At 46.4% G+C, this 11,084-nt stretch overlaps 1 protein-coding gene across 1 annotated transcript; it reads right to left on the bottom strand.

Moving 5' to 3' along the window:
* Positions 1-387: 387 nt before the first annotated feature.
* Positions 388-10,638, bottom strand: bicdl2l (bicaudal-D-related protein 2-like). The gene is made up of 6 exons (XM_046316724.1): positions 9,847-10,638; positions 9,165-9,284; positions 6,264-6,422; positions 4,156-4,247; positions 3,838-3,958; positions 388-1,800 (listed from the first exon to the last, which is right to left on the bottom strand). The coding sequence occupies exons 1-6, from the start codon at positions 10,408-10,410 to the stop codon at positions 1,501-1,503; spliced, it is 1,356 nt and encodes a 451-aa protein (XP_046172680.1). The 5' UTR covers positions 10,411-10,638; the 3' UTR covers positions 388-1,500.
* Between the last annotated feature and the right edge of the window lie 446 nt (positions 10,639-11,084).

Raw genomic sequence — 11,084 nt, 5'->3', positions numbered from 1 at the left:
AATGAACTGTGTACTCTGTTTGTGATAATCTACTAGCGTCTGTTTCAATGGTCATTTATTCAAGTATATGAATCACTTTGACTCTGTAGACAAAGGCTGCATTTACACAGGCAGCCCAATTCTGATATGTCATTTGACCAATCAGATGTCTCGCAAATAATTGGGCAAAAGATCAGAATTGGCCTGCCATGTTTTAGTGTTCATGTGTATGTCAGATATGCTGCAAAAATCTAACTCATATTGTCCTTAATCTTATCAGATTTCCTCTGTGGTCGGGTTTGTTCTTCAGTGAAATGTTTTGGTGCTTGTGTGTGTCTAGGGAAAAGTACAATCGGTGATACTGCAGCTCAGTCTGTCTGTGTGTTTGTGCCTCTGAGGCTTTTTTGTTCATCTCTTTTTCATCTCTGTAAAATTTGTACCAAGTTTTCCGCAGTTATCCAGCAGCTTTGAGACTGGTCTCCGTGTTGCCAGTTATATTTTATCACAGTAACTCATAGCCCCAAAAGGGTCCTAGTGTGTTTAATTTTTGTAGTTGAAAGTATTTTGATCAGTTGGAAGTTAAACAAAAAGTGTACTCCATTGGATGCCAGGTTTAAATAACTAAATATATCAGAATGGTTCGTGTTGAACAAGCTTACCCTTGTTTTAACTAAAATAGTTGTAATTGAGTAGCTAGGCAATCCCCTACCAATCATACTCAGACCCCAGGGTTCATATTGGCTTTCTGTTGGTCAAGAATGTGTCTAGGGGAAAGATTTACAGATATTGAACCTGGGTTGATGGGCTTTGCACTTTTGGGACTATTCCATTAACACTGTACAAGCTCAATCAAGCGCACACCTAAAGTATTTGAAATAAAACCAATACTAATTGAACCAATTTAACCCAGGTATGAGATGAAATGTTTAATTTATTTATGTTCATGTTGAAATTGACAAACAGTAATTTAGTCTATTTTACTATGAGCATGCCTTTTCATCCTCTGGTTCAGTTGTCGATAGGCCTATGCATTTTAACTTTGCCACAGTAACGTTCATTCAATGTCAAATGTTATGTAGTTTGAGATACATTGGGTGAATAATTGAGAAATATTTAATGATGTATTACTGATGTATATTAAAATTGAAGGGGGAAAAAAACGAACGTCTTGTCTTCCTGTCTCATACCAGTTAGTCTGCACTTGGTAAATTGTGATATCCTTGGGACATTGTGGCTGTTTCATCCAAAATTTTTAGCTGTGTACTTGTATCCTCGACTAGAATAAACAGCACGCTCAGCATTTGGAAGGACGTTTCAATTACTTTAATCAAAGACACGCGTTATAGTTAAATTAATGATTACAGATGGAGAGACTCTACAACCCAAATGTACTATGAATGTTTTCCTCAAGTAGAGATTTATACTCATTGTGAATGTGTGTAATCCATGTATCTCTCCCAGTAGGAATCAACAGTTTGAAAAATGTATCAAGTAGCAATGATTTGTCCCTCTCATGTTGTATTATAAGTCTATGGTATGAAACCCCTCCAGTCTGCTGCTGCTACTCGACGACCGCGACACCGGTGACGCCTGCGCTGCCTCCTGGTCACCATGACGACCAGTCTTCCCCCTCTTCAGCCTGTCCCTCCAGGTAACAGGGGTGCGTTGTAGGGCCGGAGAGGGTGCAGGGGTGAAGGCTGGCCTCTGGTGTGGGGGTTCTTTAGTTCTCCTCAGCAGCCCCAGACGGGAGGGTTTCCTCTGGGCTTGTTCTGCTTCCTGCTGGCTCTGGAGCTGCTGCTGCAGGATCCGCTGGATGTCGTCCTGACACACGGAAATACATTTGACATATTTATTGACTAATGGTAAAAAAACAGACAATATTGATGGATTATTTCTCATTATGGCAGTTGTATTTATGTTTTACCTTTGATAATACCTACGTCATCAAGATGTGTGCAACAAAAGTTCAACATTCACACTTTGCTACCAGTTCTGTCAAACCGTCCACGCATACATTCGATAAATCCAACATACCATTGGAAATGAATGCACTTCCGGTGTACGAAAAATACAATGACTCTTTCGGTGTGATCGAGGCCTTAGACACCAAACTTGGTACACACTCTGACCATTGATGTAATGGTAAAAAAATTAATGTGTGTGAACTCACTAATGCTCAGTGACTTTCAACATGGCACCGTCATAGGATGCCACCTTTCAGTTCATAAAATGTCTGCCCTGCTAGATCTGCCCCGGTCAACTGTAAGTGCTGTTATTGTGAAGTGGAAACTTCTAGGAGCAACAACAGATCAGCCACGAAGTGGTAGGCCACACAAGCTCACAGAACGGGACTGCTGAAGTGAGTAAAAATTGTCTGTCCTCCGTTGCATCACTCACTACCAAGTTCCAAACTGCCTCTGGAAGCAACGTCAGCACAAGAACTGTACTTCAGGTGCGTCATGAAATCGGATTCTTCGTTTATTTCTCACCAATTTTGTGATTACGAACTTGTCTCATCACTGCAACTCCCCAACGGGCTTGGCAGAGGCAAAAGTCAAGTCATGCGTCCTCCGGAACATGACCTACCAAACCGCGTTTCTTAACACACGCTCACTTAACCCCGAAGCCAGCTGCACCAATGTGTGAAACACCTTTCAAATTACGACAGAAGTCAGCCTGCAGATGCCCGGCCCGCCACAAGGAGTCACTAGTGTGAGATGAGTCAAGTAAAGCCCCCCCTGCCAAACTCTCCCCTAGCCCAGATGATGCTGGGCCAATGTGTGTCGCCCTATGGGACTCCCGGTCACGGCCTGGGATCGAACCCCAGGCTGTTGTGACGCCCCAACACTGAGCCACTCGGGAGGCCATAAATGGATTTCTATGGCCGAGCAGTCACACACAAGCCTAAGATCACCATGCGCAATGCCAAGCGTCGGCTAGCTATCCGCCATTGGACTCTAGCGCGATGAATCACACTTCACCATCTGGCAATTCGACAGACTAATCTGGGTTTGGCAGATGCCAGGAGAACGTTACCTGCCCAAATGTATAGTGCCAACTAAAGTTTGGTGGAGGAGGAATAATGGTCTGGGGCTGTTTTTCATGGTTCGGGCTAGGTCCCTTAGTTCCAGTGAAGGGAAATCTTAACGCTACAGCATACAATGGCATTCTATGATTCCAACATTGTGGCAACAGTTTGGGGAAGGCCCTTTCTTGTTTCAGCATCACAATGATCGTGCACAAAGTGAGGTCCAAACAGATATGGTTTGTCGAGATTGGTGTGGAAGAACTTGACTGGCCTGCACAGAGCCCTGAACTCAACCCTATCGAACACCTTAGGGATAAATTGGAATGCCAACTGTGAGCCAGGCCTAATCGCCCAACATCAAAGCCTGACCTCACTAATGCTCCTGTGGCTGAAGGGAAGCAAGTCCCCGCTGTAATGATCCGAAGACCGGAGGCCGTCATACCAGTAAAGGGGAGGACAATCTCTATATTAATGCCCATGATTTTGGAATTAGATTTTCGACGAGCAGGTGTCCACATACTTCTGGTCACTTTGGTGTATGTCATGTCATATTGCACCATTAGAGGAAGTTGGTCCCTCACCACCAGATGGCCCCAGCCTCGATTACTCCATTATCATGCTAGGATACCAGCTGGTGACATGTACCGGCTGGATGCATTATACCGTGTGTGTGAACCCATGGGTAATTTGCCATTGTCCCTCATTAGTGAGAGCTTGTTTTCCACCGTAACCAAACCCCAGCTGAGCCCATATGTTGCTACTGTATGTCTCAGACATATCAATTTTTCCGACTCGCTCTCTCTTTCTCTCCTCCCACCATCTTTTAGTACCTTCCAGGCCTCTAGTTCCAGTGAGAGCTCCAGTCGTTTCTGCACAGCCTCCAACAGCTGGTTGTTCAGTAACATCATCTCTGTCTTACTGCGGAGAAGCTCCGCCTCCATGGCCTTCTTCCTGTTCAACAGGAAGGGGAAAAAAACTAAACAAAACATCAATGTGTCATTTTTCTACAGGAACAATGCAGTTCCCTCTTAGAGGAGGCATTGACAATTCTCTTTGCTGTGTGTGTGTGTGTGTGTGTGTGTGTGTGTGTGTGTGTGTGTGTGTGTGTGTGTGTGTGTGTGTGTGTGTGTGTGTGTGTGTGCACTCACTTGTCCATGGCATCGTCTCTGTCCCGTAGTGCCTGTTGTAAAACAGCACTGTCATCCATACCATTCCCTTTTTTAACCCAGAACTGGGAATCCTGGGGAAGTGGTTGGGAGAAAAAAAGGCAGGTTTGTTTTATTTATATTCACACAGTTATGGAATACATGGACATAAAAGGGTGCTTCTTACTATTGATGACATCAGTTCTTCTGCTAGTTGGAATAAAATCTTTGCTGATGTATTCTGACCTTCCGTGTATGTGGTGATGCATTACACCTGGGTTTCATGTGGTGATGCATTACACCTGGGTTTCATGTGGTGATGCATTACACCTGGGTTTCATGTGGTGATGCATTACACCTGGGAGTCATGTGGTGATGCATTATGCCTGGGAGTCATGTGGTGATGCATTATGCCTGGGAGTCATGTGGTGATGCATTATGCCTGGGTTTCATGTGGTGATGCATTATGCCTGGGAGTCATGTGGTGATGCATTACGCCTGGGTTTTATGTGGTGATGCATTAAGCCTGGGAGTCACGTGGTGATGCATTATGCCTGGGAGTCACGTGGTGATGCATTATGCCTGGGAGTCACGTGGTGATGCATTACGCCTGGGAGTCACGTGGTGATGCATTACGCCTGGGTTTCATGTGGTGATGCATTACGCCTGGGTTTCATGTGGTGATGCATTACGCCTGGTAGTCATGTGGTGATGCATTACGCCTGGGTGTCATGTGGTGATGCATTATGCCTGGGAGTTATTTAAATGCCACAGAGTAATTAAAATTCCATTGAAACAAGGTTGAGCTAACTGAACCCATCAGGTCACATACCTGAACTGAACCAGTCTTGGCTCACCTGAGGGGCGGTGTCTAAACTCACCTGACATGAACTGTTAGCCTCTGAGCTACTGTTGGATAGGCATAGATTTACTCATCTTTGTATTCTATGGGTTTGCCTGTGGGGGTGGGATCTAAGCTCACCTAAGAGGTGTGAGTGCAAGCCTGGGTCACATTCACTAAAAACTGAGGAACTAAATGCATCCTTGAGGACCCTGGCCGAACTTGTGCTGTGTGGCTGAGAGCTAGTTTAGGTTCAACTGTGCTGTGTGGCTGAGAGCTAGTTTAGGTTCACCTGTGCTGTGTGGCTGAGAGCTAGTTTAGGTTCACCTGTGCTGTGTGGCTGAGAGCTAGTTTAGGTTCACCTGTGCTGTGTGGCTGAGAGCTAGTTTAGGTTCACCTGTGCTGTGTGGCTGAGAGCTAGTTTAGGTTCACCTGTGCTGTGTGGCTGAGCGCTAGTTTAGGTTCACCTGTGCTGTGTGGCTGAGAGCTAGTTTAGGTTCACCTGTGCTGTGTGGCTGAGAGCTAGTTTAGGTTCACCTGTGCTGTGTGGCTGAGCTAGTTTAGGTTCACCTGTGCTGTGTGGCTGAGAGCTAGTTTAGGTTCACCTGTGCTGTGTGGCTGAGAGCTAGTTTAGGTTCACCTGTGCTGTGTGGCTGAGAGCGAGTTTAGGTTCACCTGTGCTGTGTGGCTGAGAGCTAGTTTAGGTTCACCTGTGCTGTGTGGCTGAGAGCTAGTTTAGGTTCACCTGTGCTGTGTGGCTGAGCGCTAGTTTAGGTTCACCTGTGCTGTGTGGCTGAGAGCTAGTTTAGGTTCACCTGTGCTGTGTGGCTGAGAGCTAGTTTAGGTTCACCTGTGCTGTGTGGCTGAGCGCTAGTTTAGGTTCACCTGTGCTGTGTGGCTGAGCGCTAGTTTAGGTTCACCTGTGCTGTGTGGCTGAGCGCTAGTTTAGGTTCACCTGTGCTGTGTGGCTGAGCGCTAGTTTAGGTTCACCTGTGCTGTGTGGCTGAGCACTAGTTTAGGTTCACCTGTGCTGTGTGGCTGAGAGCTAGTTTAGGTTCACCTGTGCTGTGTGGCTGAGAGCGAGTTTAGGTTCACCTGTGCTGTGTGGCTGAGAGCTAGTTTAGGTTCACCTGTGCTGTGTGGCTGAGAGCGAGTTTAGGTTCACCTGTGCTGTGTGGCTGAGAGCGAGTTTAGGTTCACCTGTGCTGTGTGGCTGAGAGCGAGTTTAGGTTCACCTGTGCTGTGTGGCTGAGAGCTAGTTTAGGTTCACCTGTGCTGTGTGGCTGAGAGCTAGTTTGCGTGCGACGTTCTGCAGCAGGACCAGTGCTGTGTCCAGACTGTTCTCCTGAACAGATGGTTCTACTATGCTGGACTCTGCTTCTGTCAGAGGAAGCAACAACCTCAGAACGGACTGAACCTCCTCTGTAACCTGGAGAGAGAAACAGTCAAGACATTCATGCAGAAGAACAGCTCCTGACTTTTACAACTTCTTGTTTTTAAGATCACAATGAAAATGTGCTACAAAATATAAGTAATCAAATCATACAACTGAAGATCGAGGACAAGATTGACAGTGAGTTAGATTTTTTTTTAAATATCTTAATCGTGCTATAGCTAGGTCGGAATTTGTCAGTTAGCTTTCTAGGAAGTTAATCCCTGGAATTTGGAGAATTTTTCTTAAATTCACCAACAAAAAAAGTTAGCTTATAACAGTGAATCTTTTTTTGTGGGATACACAAGGCAATTCTAAGTCTTGTGGCATATTTTGGTTAAACTATCCCCAATCCAATGGAATTGCAACCCTCTGCATGCACAGTGCATTCTTCCATCACATGTACAGCTGATACTCAAGATCTTGCACACTAATGAGATGCTACAGAGCCCACACTACTACACTGTCTGAGCCAAATACTACATTCTTTCTGGTAAGTTGATTACAATATTTATGACATACATTATTTTTTGTTCATTAGTGAATAGTAGCCTACAGCAAAGTGTGTTTAAATAATTTGTAACTTAACCATTTCTGCTAGTTAGTTTTTGCTACCATGTGGGTTTTCACTTGCTTGAGCCTGCTAACTGAGTGTTAATTCACCTGTTTCCATGCATGTTTCCATGCATGTTCCAGACCTGGGCCTTGGCAGTAAAACCCAAAAAAACTAAAACAATGATTTTCCAGAGAAGATCTCGATTGGTACAAAATATACAGAGTACTGCACACACAACAATTACTTAGGTTTCAAAATAAGCTCAACTGGACGCCTAAATGAGTCAGTGAATGAATTGGGAGAGAAAGCACTAAAAAACGAATCCAAATAGAAATACCTCGTCTAGTTTGGCAAAAACAAATTGAATGTATCATTGAATCAATTGTACTTTATGGCAGCGAGGTGTGGAGTCCACTTGCAAAACAAGATTTCACTCAATGGGGCAAACACCTACAGTACATGTCCAGAGGAAATCTACAACAATGCACGCAGGGCAGAATTAGGCCAATATCCACTCATAACAACTCAAAAAAGAGCAATGAAGTTTTGAAAATATCTAAAATATAGTGACCCCTTCAAATAATTTACCAAGCCCTGCAATGCAAGAAAATATTTCCCTCATCCAGCTGGTCCTGGGGCTGAGTTCACAAACCTGGTTCTACTAACACACTGAAGCCTCAGGACCAGAACATCCAATCAATCAGAATAAACCAAATGACACAGTCAAAACAAAAACTACATTACCTATTGGGAAAAACAAGCACAAAGCAAAATCCTGTACTATCTGGCTCTAAATTGACAGTACACCATTGAAAACTATTTGACCACGGTTACTGATTAAAACCTTAGAAAAACTTTGAAAAAGTACAGGAGCAGTGAGCACAGCCTCCATATAGAGGAAAGGCTGTGCAACCACTTGTACCACAGCAGAACCCGAGGCAGAGCTGTATTTCCTGTCGGGGGGGGTGAGAGAAGGATGGATGGAGGGAGGGGTGAGAGAAGGATGGATGGAGGGAGGGAGGGGTGAGAGAAGGATGGATGGAGGGAGGGAGGGGGTGAGAGAAGGATGGATGGAGGGAGGGGGGGTGAGAGAAGGATGGATGGAGGGAGGGAGGGGGTGAGAGAAGGATGGATGGGGGAGGGAGGGGGTGAGAGAAGGATGGATGGAGGGAGGGAGGGGGTGAGAGAAGGATGGAGGGAGGGAGGGAGGGGGTGAGAGAAGGATGGAGGAGGGAGGGAGGGAGGGAGGGGGTGAGAGAAGGATGGATGGAGGGAGGGAGGGGGTGAGAAGAAGGATGGAGGGAGGGAGGGAGGGGGTGAGAGAAGGATGGATGGAGGGAGGGAGGGGGTGAGAGAAGGATGGAGGGAGGGAGGGAGGGGGTGAGAGAAGGAGGGAGGGAGGGGGTGAGGGAAAAGGATGGAGGGAGGGAGGGGGTGAGAGAAGGAGGGAGGGGGGGGTGAGAGAAGGAGGGAGGGGGGGTGAGAGAAGGATGGATGGAGGGGGGGTGAGAGAAGGAAGGATGGAGGGAGGGAGGGGGTGAGAGAAGGATGGATGGAGGGAGGGGTGAGAGAAGGAAGGATGGAGGGAGGGAGGGGGTGAGAGAAGGAAGGATGGAGGGAGGGAGGGGGTGAGAGAAGGAAGGATGGAGGGAGGGAGGGGGGGAGAAGGAAGGATGGAGGGAGGGAGGGGGGAGAAGGAGGATGGAGGGAGGGAGGGGGTGAGAGAAGGATGGATGGATGGAGGGGTGAGAGAAGGATGGATGGATGGATGGAGGGGGTGAGAGAAGGAAGGATGGAGGGAGGGAGGGGTGAGAGAAGGATGGATGGAGGGAGGGGGTGAGAGAAGGAAGGATGGAGGGAGGGGTGAGAGAAGGATGGATGGAGGGAGGGGGTGAGAGAAGGATGGATGGAGGGAGGGGGTGAGAGAAGGATGGATGGAGGGAGGGAGGGTTAAGAGTTCAACATAAACACAGACTTCTAAAGGTGACGTGCTTCACAGAAACAGAAAGGATTCACTCCTGTTAGCCTACTTCCAGAGCCTCCATTCAAGCCCTGTTGTCATGTGATTCTTGTTATTCAGCCTTTATACATCACACTGATCTTGTTTCAACAATTGCATGACCTTTGAAATTACCTGTCAAATGTATGGTTATGCTTGACTGTATTTGAAGTGTGTGTGTTACCTTCTCCCTGTGTTGGATCCATCCCGGTTCGTCTCTGTTCTCCTGTAGTTTGTCCACCTGAGCCTTCAGCCTCAGACTGCGTCTCACTGACAGCGCCACCTCCCGACGCACTTCCTTCAACTACACACAAGCACGTTTGTAAAGAAGCATGTTTAACAAATTCCTACAAGTGTTGCTGAATTTCCTCTTCCCTTCAACTAGACACACCAACAGTGTTACATGCAAAACACACACACACACCACCCGAGGCACTACCTTTAACCATGCTCACACATACACAACCTTCAGCTAAGAATAAATGTTGTCATGAAAAACTCAGGCACGGTGGTAAACGGTGCTAATCCAGATTCCTGGAAGATGAGACACAGCAGAGACAAATCCTGTTGTACTGGATACGCATGCGACAGCTCATATTACACACGCACACAGATACACCAGGTCCCTAACTGATAAGAGCCCAACGAGCGACAACAACATTCCCTTCAGCCACAAATCAAACCTGTCTCTATGAGCTGATAACATTCTATAGCAGAGTATGACACATTTGTACTGAACGAGGTGAAAGATCTGTTCTGGTCCAAGATCTTTGAAAACCATAAGTACTGCGTCAAATTATATTCAATATAATTTATTGGCCGCACAGCACACACATTTTATTTTTGTCCGGCCCTCACTCTCTCACCGTGTCGGACACTGGTCCTAATGTTCTGCGTCTGCTGATCTGTTGTCCACTCCTGATGAGGTCCGGTAAGATTCGGTCTATGTAGCTCCGTCTGAAAGGGCTCTTATCCTCACTGACCTCATCAGAACCATCTCCCTCACTGACCATGGTCAAAACACCTGGATCGCCATTCTCTATGGCCAAACTCTCCTTGACCACAGTCAGCTCACCAGAACCATCAGGACCAGCATCTTCTGCGGTCAAAGATTGCATCAAGCAGGTACTGGTCATGGTCAACAGATCATGACAGTTGTCCCCCTCTTCGGTCAGAGAAGTCAACCTTTCTGTGACCACATCCTCCTTCTCTGGGTCATCCTCTGGTTCGGTCGTGGTTGAGCTTGAATCATCCTGTGTTTGTATTTCATCTCTCAGTATTGTAGACCGTGTGGTTGAACTGCCACTGACAATGCCAGGCAGCTGGTGTCCATCTTCCAGGGTGTGCAGGGAGTAGCAGAGTTGTTCCATGGCAGTAAACTGTGGTCTCAGTCTCTCGTTCAGGATGGAGAAAGGCACAGGGTCTCCCATGGCATAATAGAGGGGTCACAACCACCAAACACCAAACCGACAACAGGAGAGTTCGAGAGAAAGAATTGAAGAGAGGAGCTCACAATCTCACTGGGACAAAAACAATGACTGGCAGTGAGAAGAGGCTATGACAGTGAGAGAAAAAGAGAGCGCGAGAAGGGGAGGGAACAAAACACAGAGAATGTCTGCCAACTCGTTTTTCCTGAACTTTGAGTAACCAGAATAGGACCAACATATCTTTTGTGATGTCATCAAGTGATGTCAGAGGAGGCTGCACCCTCACCTTTTTTCCCTTCAACTTCTATTGCTACGGTGATGGTAGCCTGGATACGGACACGTCAACATGTCAGGGATTCAGAGAAATGGACCTTTGATGTCCTTACACAATCAGAGACAGATTACAGACATGACGTACGATACCTATCTGTTTATACTGCCCTGTCATATAACAACGCCAAGCTACACAGGCACCTTTTCAGAAGGGATGAGGAGCAAGTGTGTAAGAGAGATAAGAGGCAAGACATGGGAGGGAGAGTACAAAAGAGAGAGGTTGTTCCACCAATTCGGTGCCTTTTCAGAAGTGCTACTTGGTAAAAAAAATATATACAGTACCAGTAAAATGTTTGGACAAACCTACTCATTCAAGGGTTTTTCTTTATTTTTACTATTTTCTA

This window comes from Oncorhynchus gorbuscha, linkage group LG20 (genome assembly GCF_021184085.1).
Source record: "Oncorhynchus gorbuscha isolate QuinsamMale2020 ecotype Even-year linkage group LG20, OgorEven_v1.0, whole genome shotgun sequence".
Taxonomy (NCBI): Eukaryota; Metazoa; Chordata; class Actinopteri; order Salmoniformes; family Salmonidae; genus Oncorhynchus; species Oncorhynchus gorbuscha.
This window is presented reverse-complemented; position numbering and strand designations above follow the sequence as displayed.